We start from the raw sequence: 15148 nt of genomic DNA on the forward strand, positions 1-15148 counted from the left end.
ATCTTTCCTTCTGCCCTAGCTTCCACCTTGTATTATATTTCTAAGCTGATAGTTGAATCAATTTAAACGATGATTGCAGTCTTAACCAAATGGTTAATGGGTAAACTGAGATGAATTATAGGTGGAGGATTTAACGATCCTTGCAGGGCATTTATCCCATTAAATCCATTAGCCCTCGTGAACCTCTCCCCAATCCTCTACCCGCTTGGCTGGCGATCTCTCTCTCTCTCTTAAGCGTATGAGTGAAATGAGAGACCAAGCGCCTCTTGGCTTGATAAGTGGTGAGCCCTGAGGAACAGACATGCAAGCATCTGTAAAAACAAGTGTATAGCAACATTCCTGGAACCGTTTTCCATGTTCACTTTGATCCCTATTCATAGTGTGTATATATATTACAAGAACTGCTTTCTGGTCATGATTCAAGCCTCTGTGGTAGAAAGTAAGCGTTCATCTCGATCAAATCTTAATAGATAGAAGCGCTGTTTACTTGGAAAGTTCAATGCAGACAACATTTGAAATGCTCTGCTAAGAAACAGAGGGGCCCTCTTTTCATTTAATAAACAAACACAATAAGTACTTTGAATAGTCACATGCAAAAATGTCATACTCTCTCACTCTCAGCTATGTTTTAGACATTGGGTTCAGTTGGAGAAAAAAATAACCACAAACATTGCCAACTTGGTTCAAAGGTTGAAAGCAGAAACTTAAAAAAAAAAAATTATTCTGACATTGATGTGTGTTTGAAATGAGCTCACTCCATTAGCATTCAGCGATTAGCTTTGACAGAGTATCAAATAACCATGACCAAGGAGATTTAGATGTGAATATGTGACACAGAAACGTGTCATCATTCACATCTTTCTTTTAGGAAAAGTACATTCCTGTCTCCACACTGTAAGTTTGTTACTGCATGCACCTTCCCACGCAATTTCTATCTCTCCACATTAAACATAGAATTGTCTAAAGTCATATCTCACTTGGTAGATACATTACAAGAATTATTGTATTTTCAGAGAGGTAAATTGTTTGTTTATGGACACTTAAGATCGACTTTGAGCTGGTAAAGAAATTTAGCGTGAATACATTTTTAAATTGTATGAAGAATGAAAAAATTGGATCTTCTAACCATGTAACTTTCAAAATCAGAATATTTGTCTCAAGTCCTAATTGTTTATAATGTTGACATGGTCGGTAACCTATTTTCCATTATTTGTATTAATGGCTGACTGAAAAGTAACTCAATTTAATAATCAATGCTATTAAACTGTCTGTGTGAACAAGGTTTCCAACCAATCTTCTTGTTTGTAGGCTAAAAATTGTTAATGTGAACTGTCCCTAACTCATGTTCTATCCTGTACACATGAGATTAAACATGGCTAGGTTATATGCAAAGTTGATCAGTGCTAATTCATCTCAGGCTCCAAATGACAGTGTGAATCCATCCAGTCCCCAATCCATTTTCCATACTATGCATTCAAAGCTGGCTGATATTCAAAGTCAATCAATGCTAATACTCATCTCAGACTCCAACTCACAGTGTGAACACAGTCCCCAATCCATTTTCCATACTATGCATACAAAGCTGGCTGATATGCATTGTCAGTCAATGCTATTATACTCAACCCAGACTCCAACTCACAGTGTGAACACAGTCCCCAATCCATTTTCCATACTATGCATTCAAAGCTGGCTGATATGCATCGTCAGTCAATGCTATTATACTCAACCCAGACTCCAACTCACTGTGTGAACACAGTCCCCAATCCATTTTCCATACTATGCATACATAAGATTAAACATGGCTGGGTGATAAGCAACTCAATTCAATCAATGCTAATTGGGGGACAGCCAAGGCGATGATAGCGCCGCTGTCTGTCTCACTCTATAATTTGCTTCGTCTTCGGTTACACTTGTTTCTAGGAAAGAGGATGAGTTGAAGTCCTGCTTCTTTCTGGCTCTAGATGAGTTTGTTGATTGAAATTGGAGACTTGTATAGTTCTAACAAGGGAGGGTGGTGCCCAGAATCGGAGATGATGCTATGGAGAAAAAAAGTTGACGACAAGAAAGGGGAAGGTTGAAATTGAGATGATTTATTCCACACTAAATATAGTCTATAAGATAGTGATATTTCTAGAGCAAGCAGGAATCCTGTGTACGTATATTCAGTGTAATGAGAGGTATGGTGTGGCAGAGATGATTGTAAAAGGATAGTTTTATCGATAGGAAAATTAAAGAAGGAATAGAAATGGACACAGCTTTTAAAACGAAAGCTTGCACTTTAATATGTACATCCTGTATGTATTAACCTGTCAGCTATTGTAGAATGGAATTAGTTCTGCATTATCCAATGAAGTGGATAATGCAGAACTGTCTGTCACAAGAGCCAAGAGTTTTATCCTAAAGTTGTCTTAGCTCTTGGCTTATACTTGTGTATGGTATGTATAAAATATTTTCATATAACTATCAACTTTATCAAAATTGTTTGAAAGTTGGTCCATTGCACAAAATGTACATTTCTTTTATTGTATATTTATCCGTACATTGTAGAGCTAAACATGTTTCAGTACATCTCTATATTGTTCATATTGTACTTTATAAATAGCTTATGTCATCACTGGATGTAAGATCAGAGAGCAGCATGAGAGCTGTCTTCTCAAAGCCCTAGATCTATCTTTGATACATGCTGACATTCAATGTTTGTTTGTTTGTTTCAATCATGTTTAGGATGCCAAGCTCAGCGTTCTGTGTGACATGGGTTCCAAGGATGTTCCTCTAGAAGATAAGACACTCACAGTGGTCTATGGATCAGAGATTGTTAGTCTCAATTTCACAAACTTCTGTGGGACATCAGAGAAAGTCGCTCAGGTAAGCACCATATTGCATCCTTCCGCGTCGCACAAATCAGAAATTAAAAGTTGTCTTTGTTTGCCTGATTGAGAAGGCAGCAGTGAATTGTATTACAGAGACCATAACAGAATTTGCAGCAGAATGCCTATGCCACATAATCACACCCTACGACAACATTTACTCATACAAGATCATTTATGTGATTTACTACAACAATGGTGATTAGGATTTATGAAGTCTATTTTGTTATCTCCTGTAGAATAAATTTGAGCAGAAGGTCATTCTTGTTACAGAAACCTGTAACATGAAGAATAGCTTAATATCTTACTTAGATAACACATGCCTACATCGATGTAGAATCACAGTTATTCATGACAGAGAATTTATGTGATCTTGTGGATGTAGAACAACTGGAATGGTTGAGGTTAATGTTAAAATAGAGAAATGCATTAGGAGTTTGTATCATTGCTTATGATCAGAAATCTATCACCATCCTGTTTAGAAGGGATGAAATGCCCTGAGCTTTTTAGATCCTTCTGAATGTGTCTTTTATCCATCTACTTTGAGAAACCTTGCAAGTGCTATGTCGCCATTGTTGAATGGTTTAAGTCTGGCAATTATAATAGTTGGTAGAAAAGCTGGGGCGTCTTATCACATTAGAGATCTTTAGGGAACTGAACTAAGCGGCTACTGTGATGCGTCAAGATCTACTGGCTTGCCATACAAGTAGTCTAAAGGTTCAGACAACTTCTTCCGGCAGGGGGGCTCATGAAACTTTGCTGAGAAGGGTCCCAAGTTTACTTTATACTGAACAAGTTTACTGAACACTGAAAGCTTCTTTGAGGAATTGAATAGATTATGGGCTCATTGATAACATTAAAGATTTTAGGTTGATTATGCCCATAAGGAATTTAAAAGAAAGGAGAAAAAGGGGGAGGGGGGGGGGGGTGTCCTAAATTCTACATGTATGTCAGGATACCTATCAGATATTATTGTGTTTGTTTTTTTGTTTTTTTTTGGTTTGCCTATGCCTATGGTTGCCTTGTCAGTCTTTATTAGACATTTTGTACAGAGTCTCTTCCATGTACTGTGTTCTGTACATCCTGATTTTTTTCTGGTATCACACATAATGTTAATACAACTATATTTTTCATCATTTACATGTATGTACATACAACCGATGTAAGGTCAGTAGGTTAGAAACGCATGCGCTATTCAAGTGCAGAATGGTAATAAAATCCAATAACCAGGTTATTTATAATACACTGTAAAAGCCTTTGATCATGTAACTAGAAGGCTCTCTATAAATGAGGGTATTAACGTTGCTATTGCCATGATCATGAAGGTGTGGTGTATTGCATCCTGGTCAAATTGAGTGATCCTCTAAGTACAAGTGACACAGGAAGAAAATAATGCAGGTACCAATATTCACAGAGTCCATTGTCTTTAACATAAAAAAAACTTTAACAAAATGTGTTGTCATCAATTTTCATGAAACATTAATGCTAGTAGCATGTAACCCTCATCATCTTTTTATGGTACCAGTATGCTCACATGGGACCGTTGTAGTTTGAAACCATGATCCACAAACAACGACGAGGGCTAACACAGGACCAAAACGATGATTATTCAAAGTACTACAAGCTGGCATAATCTCAAAGTTAATTGCCTCCACACAACCCTCCTGCTGCTCCTAGTTATAATGCTTTACTTAAGAATTAGATTGCACTTGGTGTTTAACTTTGATGGCAAAGTGATAGCCATTTAATTTGCAAGAAATAGAGATTTATATGTGGTGTATGATCAAAATGGACGTGTACTTACGACAGTGATTGGAGATTAGTTCCAGTCATTTTTTTATTTTTTATTATTATTTTTTTTTTTACTGATTTAGGGTTAGCTAGGCCTTCGGTTTTGAATGAATTTTAGTTTAGGTTAAAGGTTAGTGGTAGTATAAGTTAAAATATTGTGGTTCATTTGGTTGGGAATTTGATTAGTATTACAAATTAACCACAGAGCAATACGTGTCAGAGCCTATGTCATGCAGTCACCTTTGCTACATGTACATGTATATCGAATATAGATAGTTAATTGATTAGTGACGACCTTTCTGTATCACCTACGTATAGTGTATAGAAATTTGAGGATAATTCATGCACAATGTACGTCACTCAGTTTGTTTCCATTGTCTGTACTATACTGTATTAACCTTGACTTTTGATGATATGAGTTAAAGGTATAAATCAAAACTGTTTCATAATGCCAGAGAGATGCACCAAATAGCTGGAAATACACTCTCAAAATAGGCTTGCATAGCATAAGGGTGAAAGATATGGTATACAAACTGTATCTGCAGACTTTTCACAGGGTAAATTATGTTTTTAATGGCCAATAAAAAGTAATTTGAATAATCACTATAATGTTCTGCCTTTTTGCTTTTCGTACAAACTACAGCATTAATTTCAAAGCAATTTAAAACTAATTTAGTGAGAGCAGGCTATAAGTCTTTCTAAAGAGACTACATGCCGATAGCTCAGAAATATGTAGTTTGATGCTAGACAGCGCTCTGTTTTGTGTTCTCTCCTCTCCTACTTGAGCCATTGCCAAGGGATTGTGGTGATTTATTTATGAAATTTACTGCTAAAAAGATGGAAGCCAGTAGCTGCAATGCTTTTCCGTTTTGCTTGAGGAGCTATATTTTCCATAGCTAAGTGCTCTCCTCTATTACTGCCAATAACCCCAGTCAGAATATGTCATGCTCTTGTATTATTGTAAAGCAAAGAGAGAAAATGAGAAACCAAGTGCTTTAATCAAGGGATTTCATTCCTCGAAGTGTCCCTATTTTCTTTATTTTTGTCGAAATTAAAAGAGTGCACAATTTAGGCTGTCCACACCATTGCAAGGCTGTTTGCAGGCACAAATCCTTATCAGTCACTGGGTGTAACAGTGTCTGCATAGTGGGACTAGGCTAACAACATAGTACATAGGCTCTCTACTTCAAGGCATTGTTTATTAATGTTTCCAGTTTTACAAATCTGAGATGGATGGCTCTACGTGTTATCAGTGTCTGTGATATGGTGTGATATTGAAGCCTAAACAAATTGAGCTTCAAAATGATCATGAAGTGCATCTAAGTAAAAATCTTTGAGTGACCAGTTTTACCATACCGGTACTTATTTACCCCAATAGACTAGTATTATAAGACGCTGTTGGGAAGATGTTTCTCGAAATTTCGAATTCCAATCACAAATATCTTGATAATCAAACATGCAATGGCTTGGAAAAGTCATGGGATTCCTGACTGACCTATAGGTTTATAATTATGATTGCAGCTTGAGCTAAATCCAGGATTTTGTTTACCGGTAGAATCTGAGGCAAAGAAACCCAATGCCTTTAAGCTGCTCTGGAGTCTAGATACAGACGGACGGACCGACCTAGGCTGTGCTATAAAGGGCTTTGTGGCAAAGTTTCCTATTAGTGTCTGTGCCATCAGACTAGGCTGGTATAACCATGTTGGCAGTAATGGCCTTATAGCAGGATACTTGTAGCTTGCTGATGATAATAGATTGATGTTCCTCAGAGATTACTACATGGATGTGTTCACCTGTAGGATGATTGATTATATGTTCATCATTGTGAATTTGGATATATTTGTTTTCCTATTTATAACAGAGATACATGTAGAGTCTTAATACATACTACAAGCATATAGAGAGATGTACATTAAACAGTCTAAACTTCATCTGATGAGAGATATAGAAGGGCATTAGTTCTAAGGTAATGCCTTTTGACACTCTATAAATCAGTAAATATGTGTTTTAAAGTCAGGTTTAAGCTAGTTAGAAGTCTGTTGTGATTGTCTTTCTACTGACTAACATTACTTCTCTTCATCGGTCATTGATGTTCAATTTTAAATGAGTATTACACCCTTTAACCCTAATAAGGTGGGGGGGGGGCCAGGGGCCATTATGGCACCCCCCCCCCCCTCCACAATTTTTCTGATTGCTCGGGAACGCATATAGATGGCGCCCCGCCGCTCGCTGACTTTTTTCCTTCGAGTCTTGCGCAACTTTTAAAAGAATTTTTTTGAAAATCGGACCTACAGTTACAAGGTCACGTGACCTTTTGTCTTTGCATGTCAGCCTGAAAATCGCTCATTTTCATGATTTGTGTACAAAACATATGGAAAAGTCATTTTTCCTAAAAACAGATCAAACATGGGTTATTGGGTCTTGTTTAAAGTTTAGGTGGTTGTTTTAGGAGTTAAAATAGTTGAATTGTAGTAAGAAATGAAATAAAACAACAAAAACAATGAAATACATAACTTAAAAAAACATTGAAATACATAAGAAATTATCAAAACAAGGGATAACATAAGGAATAAGCTGGCTCTTCAAATTTTTTTGTTGTATTATCAGAATGGTCTAATGAATATATGTAGAGAAAAAGAATGCTTAAATATGAATAATATATGATTTATGGGTAAAAATGTGATTTTTATGACTTTATTTGAATAAATTACCATTAATATGCAAATGAGTGAATTTTTCCAAAAATTGAAATTATCATATTGTTCTATACACTTCACTTGACATGCGTGTAAATTTTCGCGTCGATTGGCCGCTTTGCGGCCGAGATCTTAAGGGGGAGGGCCATAATGCCCCCCCCCCTGGCTGTACTAAGATCTTAAATAGCCCGGCCTTTTTAGGGTTAAACAATCTTTGTCTTTTTATAATGTTCACATCTACTACAGATCAGTAATCACACGCATCACATTGAATTAGAGAAAGAGAGAGAGAAGGAGAGAAAGAGAAAGAGAGAAGGAGAGAGAGAAGGAGAGAGAAGGAAAGAGAGAGAGAAGGAGAGAAGGAGAGGGAGGAGAGGGAAAAGGAGAGAGAGAGAGGAGAGACTAAGGAAGAGAAAGAGAGAGGGAGAGGAGGAGAGAGAGAGAGAGAGGGAAAGGAGGAGAGAGAGAAGGAGAGAGAAGGAGAGAGAGAGAGAGAGAGAGAGAGAGAGGGTGTGTCACAGAATCATTATTAGTTCTGACTGAAGGTGAGGAGCATATATGAATATTCCACTAAGAAATTGTGTGGTATTGCATATGAGCATGTAATGTTGCGTACCAATTTAATAATACCAACCAATTCTGTGCGCATGAAGTAATTTTCTCATAGTGTCATTTTCTAACGTGATGTTTTCCAATTTCTAAGTGTTGCTGCAAAGAAATAAATTGTAGTTTCTGATGTTTCCTTTTGAGCTGCTAATTCTTGCAGTGTAGTTTCCATTTGAATCTCTGTCTAGACCTAGACCTAGGGCATTAACTCCTATTTCTTCAACTAGAGATGGCATCATTCTTGCTTTCAGCTAGGTAATATTCGGCAGACAATTGGTGCATGTAACAAGCTATAAATACTACTGTATTAGTTCAAATGTGTTTTGAACACAAATATGTGGCATATGATTAAGTTTTGCTAAGACAAAACAACAAAAAATATGATTAATACAATAAAATAAATAATGAACTTTATTCACACGTTTTTGTGCTTTTGTAAGTTTACATGAATGATCAACACATGGTTAGACTTCAAAGCGCTGGTTGTATATGATCCAGATTCATGTTAATTCATTGTAAATGATATGAGTTACCACCCCTCAGCTTTCAGCAACAGCTAAACACAGCCTATGCAAGTCATCCAGTTAACCTAGGTTCGTGATCTTTAAACCACAGAGATGGAAAGAGCAAATATTACTTTCTATTGGAATGATTGGCAAGGCCGTTTTTGTGTTAATACAGAGGGGGAGTATTTCTTTCTAATTATCACCGATTCCTTGCAATCTTATGATGAAGACTCGATCAGCTCCTTTTGATGAAGTCTTTCTCCACTCCTTGGCAGTAGTTACCATGGTGATTGTGTGGTTACCATAGTGACCTGTGTTTGTGCTGTAAGGCAAGTTGAAGATGGTGTTACAGGTGATGTAGTCTGATGGTGATGTATTAACATGCTATCAAGCAAAGCATTCTAACCTCCGCCCAATATCCTCATCTTAAGGCAATTACTGGTAGAGAGTTTAATCCTTGTCTTTGCCTTGATGCTTTGATGGATGTGGATTTGCATGGAAGCATAGACTAGACTAGAGGTATACAAAAGATTCTATATTGTAGGAGAAAGAAAGAAAGTTGGCACTGGTGCACTCACTTGTGTAGAAATTACCTGATGATCAAAAAAATTGCCTCAATAATTGTGCACAAAATCATTATTCCATGGATATGCATTAGTAGTAATTTATGTTTGGTCCAAGTATATAAGACTAAGACAAGGAGGAGGAGGGGGAGGGGGAGGAGGAGGGGGAGGGGGAGGGGGAGGGGGAGGGGGAGGGGGAGGAGGAGGGGGAGGGGGAGGGGAGGGGGAGGGTGAGGGGGAGGGAAAGGGGAAGGGGAAGGGGAAGGGGAAGGGGAGGAAGGGGAAGAAGAACAGGAAGAAGATGATGAACGGGAAGAAGAGGAAGAAGAGGAAGAAAGAGGAGAGAGGAAAAGGAAAAGGAGAAGGAGGAAAAAACATACAAAAGAGTATGTAACATAAAAGCTTTACACATAGCTGTAATTTGAAACGTACACCTCCATACTCACATAATGAAAGTGCTAATGCATGCATATAATAACTTGCCATTATTTACCAAGCAAGGTCTCTGGGAATATCTTTTTGCCTGGTATCAACCTGCACTAGAATAGAACCATATATGGTATTGATACTTGGAATTATGATTTTAATTTCCCCCAAGGGTTGTAAAAAGCTCCATTTTGATATTGAGTTGCATGTGAAGCTAGGCATACATGTCTTGCATGCCTCATACTCTATGAGTGGAATTAAGACTTGTTCAGATCTGGTGCGGTAAACCGCTGCAAAAAAGTCACATGTTTTTTTTAACGTGTTAATGAATGGAAGCTGCGCACAACAAAGGACTTGCTCATATTCACTGAGCTCTGTGTTATAAGATACAATAGTGTTCAGTTTACCATTCAATTTTTTTTTAAATTCTGTACGAGCCTTTAGGCTCTTTATCATTGAAGAACAAAAACTTGAAGAGGTAAAGTGAATCAACCATAACATGGATGCTGTACTTTTTTGACATGGATTGTAAGAATACTAAATTCAAATAGGTTGTTGCGAGCTAGAAGGTTGTGGACCCATTTTTTTTTAACTAAACACCATTTTGACTCTCATAAGGCAATCTGGCAATGTTTTAATGAAGTTCAACTCTATAGAATAAAATTAATGTTAATAATAGTAATAAAAATATAGTAACATTTATAAAGCGCTTAATACTAATATTTTTAAGTAGTGTACTATTATTTCCTGGCATTTTCCAGGCTGCCCTGATAAGGCACTCTGGCATTCAAGGAGAATCTTCCTACCGGGTACCCATTTACATCACCTGGGTGGAGAGTGGCAAATGTAGATTAATGTCTTGCCAAAGGACATTAGTGCTGTGGCGGAACTCGATCCACAGTCCGGAGACGTTTGCACTAGACCACAAACTCCTCTGCTTTGTTAGAGATACGTGTATTAAAGCTGAAAGGTGACCAAAATATGCATAGATCAATAACCTTATCAAATAGAACATGGAAAGATTGGAATGATCGAGGTAAAGGGCCAGTTTTATACGAGGTTGTGAATTCTTGCAGAGATAAGTTTAGAGTCGAATATAACTATCTTCTGACAGCCAAAACCAGAGTTTTACTATACAACTACTGTAGGTACTGGGTTAATGCCCTCCCGACTATTAGTCATTTATTGTATTTTATTAGAAAGTGCACATTTCAGAAGCTGCTCTAGATGCATTTTGTTCCCTTGATCACATTACACTCGGTACTTCTATGCACTTAAATCAAACTGAACTATGACAAGTTGACAACATGTAGAATTACCCAAAATTTGCATGTAAACGAAGCATTACAGAAGTTAGGATGGAATTTTCTGTGATTGCATTCTCAAATTTAGTATTAGGTTTACATAAATTGTATTCCCATAGTTAGCATTAATTTTGTTGTACTGAATATAGAAAAGGAGAGGGCAAATGATTGATTGGAGGGAGAATAATATTAATACTGATCAGGCTATACAATGCATATTTTTTTTTATTTGTATCATTATTATTATTGTTGTTATTGTTACTATTTTATTGTTATTGTTACTATTTTATTGTTATTGTTATTGTTATTATTTTATTGTTATTGTTATTGTTATTATTAAGGATAAAAGTAATGGCAAACACATTGGCAACCAAGATCGCATTAATGCTTTCTTAGCAGTCAGGTAAATTAACCACCACATAACCACCTTGACTCTGGATTTTGTTTCACATTCTGTAGTTTTGCTGGCCATTGCAAGGCAACTATCCATGAACCCATACATAAAAATCTGAAGAAAAAACCCCACCTGTGCAATGACTGGCCGAAACTCTTCTGGTTTGTGCAGTGTTAATGTTTGCTTTGAAACCGCTGGTCAGTTAGTCCGGTTTTTGCTCATGTGACTCCCATCAGGTGCTTCCGCACTATCGCATGCAAAGCAATGACAAGTCACGCATGGGTACTACTCATTCAAAAACCTTAATGAATCAATGGAAAGCAAAGGCTGATAATTTTATACAGGTTTTTCCAGTCACGCAAATTGTATTTTGTTTACCCCCCCCCCCCCAAAAAAAAACAAAACAAAACAAAACAAAACAAAAAACGACAACAACTGAATGGTTTTTCAAATTGGGTTTCTGTAGTATTAATGAGCTTTTAGTCGTTTATTCTCATGATAGGAGCATTAGATAATTAGGATGCCGTCTGAACTCCTCAGCTTCCTATATTGATTTGTAGACCTAATTATTTATATGGGTCTAATGCAGTAGATATCATCTTTTTGGGGGAAGCAGAAGGGCATTTACTGTTACATGTAAAATGTCATGAGTTAATGCCCTTTTGGCTCCAAACAGACAATATTTTTGTAATTAATTCATGCATGGAGAAACATTCAATCATCTTGCAGGCTTGTAATATTAATATCTTTGTTCACATATTTATCTTCCAGCAATGGTGTGAAACTTTGCTCAAACTAGCCCACAACAGATCCGCTCAGAACCCTTCACCAGGCAAGCTACTCCACAAAATGTAAGTACCCTCCTTTTAATCCATTTGTGTGAAATGTCATCAATGTCATTTTTGATTGATGCAATTTGTTGCAATTAGTGATAATAATCATGGCTTTTTATCAAAGCCCTAATGTCGATCACGATTTGACAGTCTTTGCATTATTCCATTTAATGGAATTTGATGTTTCTTGTTGTGTTCACCAAGTTAATAATGTACATTAGGAATCCTAGGGTACATGCATAAATGCAAACCTCAAGAGTTCATGGTTTGTTATATAAATGTAGGTCTGGTACATATTGTTTGCTAGGTCTGAATTTGTAGCAAATTCAATCATGTCAAAGGAACAGAAAATTTCATTTTTTACTCCTTTTCTTTCCTGTTCCTCCATCTTTATATATGATCAGTGGGAGTTTCTGATAAATATTATTGTTTTTCTGCTTCATAGTCAACTTGGACTTTGTACTCTATATTGTAACATGTGAGAGTTCACTTGCATTTCTCTGTTAATGTTTGAAATCCCATAATGAGGACACGCCTACCTATTTTCTCTTTATCATTTTCTCTTTTAATTTAATGGCATCCTGTATTACTTTGATGCTTTCGGTTGTAGCTTAGTTTACAGGAGCAATGACATCATTTGCATGCTATACACCAGCTTTAAGATCTCATTTGAAGTTGGTTTCTATTGCTGACAAACTTCCTCTAATACTCCTCAAGAGGCCTGTTTTCATTGGCTCGAGATGGCCAAACAGCCCGATATTTCTCAGTCGGGCTAATTTCCTGAATCATAAATAGCGGGCTGTTTGGCCAACTCGAGCTGATGAAGAAGGCCTAAGGAAGCTACTTATAATCTGAATGGTTTACACCAGAAACTGATAGTCTGTTCAGACTGAATGGAATATACAGAGATGCCAACCAGTACGATTAAATCGTATTTAGTACAATAATAACAGTGAAATACGATAATACAATTTAAAACCATTTTAACCCATAAAAACAGCGGAATTGCATAGAAATATTTACAAGTAAACCCCCAACAAACTTTGCTTTAAATTTTGATGAAAGAGCAAACATTTTACTTGCCGGGATTTTTGAGTAGAGGAGGATATTTTGAATGTATATGTGTATGTATATGTTGAGCGTGCATGTGTGTTTGTATCATGTTTTTTAAAGTTTTTAAACTATATAATTTATGTGTAGTTTGTTTTTTCTTTTTAAGGCCCCACCACAAGCAATTTGCTTCTAAGGGTGTCCTTTACCGTATTATGTTTACTATCTTACTCATTTGTATGTACATGTTTCATTTTATGGTTAAATAAACTTTACTTACTTACTCTTGAACTATTAAATAGTTTTGGCATTTTTGGTTTTTTTACGGGAATGGCTAAAATCCCGACTGCAATTTTGACCAATCAGATGGCTGGATTTCTTAAGTGAGGTATTTAATTTACATTAAACCTCCTGCTGTAGTGTTTATATAGGCAGTAGAGAAATGAAATTATTTAGTAAAGTGGTTATTGACCTTTGAGATACATGTGTGAGGGAATAGAACTCTGAAACAAGCTTGCTTAAAGGAGAAAAAAATCCAGTGTACCAATAACTTGCTTTCAATCAGAGCATGAACGTAATAGAGAAATGACAGTTTCAAATTTTGTAATGATATGAAGATAACTGACATATTAACAACCAGGACAGTGATACCATGCCTGGCTTCACTTATTGTTTATGTTTGTATACCAACCAGATAACACAACATGGCAGTATGTAATTCAATTTAATATATATGGGACATGCAGCCTTTTTACACACAGCTAAAAATCTATAAACATGATTAGTTTAAAGGGCTTTAATTAAACTAATCACCTGTACATACGACATCATTCACACACAGAAATTTCGGTGCGATCGTTAATCGTTTCGTGATTAACTTCTGCTCGTAAAATGCACAGTAGTGCCATTGCGCATTGAAGGTCATGTCATATCAATCAAAGCGCACGCTCCATCCGGTTTAAACACGTTTAAACACGAATAACCGTTCAAACACAAAATGTCGAGCTCTCTAGATACGAACTTCATATCTGCAGCCTGCTTTTAGGGACGTATGAATCGCGACTTCGTATCTATCCCAACATCGTATAAACGATGTTCACACAGGGAAAATTTTCTATAAACATGTTTAAAACTGTTGAGTTAAACACGTTTATACTAATCATCTCTAGATACGATGAATTTTAGCTGTGTGTGAAAAGGCTGTAAGGCCCATGTGGTTGTATGCAGAACCCTAACATACAGATTTGCACGCTAATCTCTTCAAGTGAATGATGTATTCTGCTTGAGAAGATGTAGTATTTTGTCTTTTGTGTGGGTTGATACAGAGTTTGGTACAAAACTAATTAAGAAATGATGAATGAGTTTGTTATCATTTTAATTTAAAAATATTAGAATGTTGACGATGACATTATATGTGTCCATTCTGTTTCAAAGTGGTCATATGTTCTGATTAATTACACTCTTGTACTTTATTTATGCACTCTCTGACAGCCTGATGCATCTCAATTTCAATCTTCTCTTGATATAAATGCTGGGTCTGAATATACAGTGCGAGTCAAAAAAAAAAACGTTTACTCCTAGAAAATTGCTATTTTTTTTTTCTTTTTCTATGAACAGTAAATTATTATTATACATCTTATGAAAGAGTGTTTTATCCCAAATCTTTTGGTATCATTTGTGTGTGGTATGTGTTCACGCTTGGATGAACAAGAGACATTGTTTATGAGTGCAAAAATTGACTTGCGCCAAAGTAATACATGTGATGTTTGAATAAAGCAATTGGGTTTTAATTCGGTCTTTGCAGATCCAAATAACATCCCCAACAAAATGAATCATGCCACACATATTGAATATAAAATATAAAATATAAAATATCAAAGAACATTTGTGCGCGCCAGGTGTGTGTGTGACTTTGTTTCTGCAAAAGCAAATGCAATGCATCTCATTTGATACCTGCAATTCATTCTCTCACTTTGATACTTTGGCGCAAGTCGATTTTTTGCACTCTCGCAAACAATGCCTCCTGTTCATCCAAGCGTGAACACATACCCCACAAAAATGATACCAAACGATTAGGAATATACATGTAAAACTCTTTCAAAATATGTATGA

The 15148-nt window shown here is 36.4% G+C and overlaps 1 protein-coding gene across 15 annotated transcripts in view; it reads left to right on the forward strand.

The window, feature by feature from the left end:
- LOC100888919 (1-phosphatidylinositol 4,5-bisphosphate phosphodiesterase beta-1) overlaps positions 1–15148 on the forward strand; it is a 131924-nt gene that overhangs the window by 41029 nt on the left and 75747 nt on the right. For all 15 annotated transcript variants that reach the window (XM_030999299.1, XM_030999298.1, XM_030999308.1 and 12 more), the window contains 2 exons: positions 2725–2865; positions 11925–12004. In XM_030999299.1, the coding sequence (XP_030855159.1) occupies positions 2725–2865; positions 11925–12004 (221 nt within the window). The remainder of the gene's footprint in view (positions 1–2724; positions 2866–11924; positions 12005–15148) is intronic.

The sequence above is a fragment of the Strongylocentrotus purpuratus genome, unplaced genomic scaffold, assembly GCF_000002235.5.
Source record: "Strongylocentrotus purpuratus isolate Spur 01 unplaced genomic scaffold, Spur_5.0 spur5_scaffold_5, whole genome shotgun sequence".
Lineage (NCBI taxonomy): Eukaryota > Metazoa > Echinodermata > Echinoidea > Camarodonta > Strongylocentrotidae > Strongylocentrotus > Strongylocentrotus purpuratus.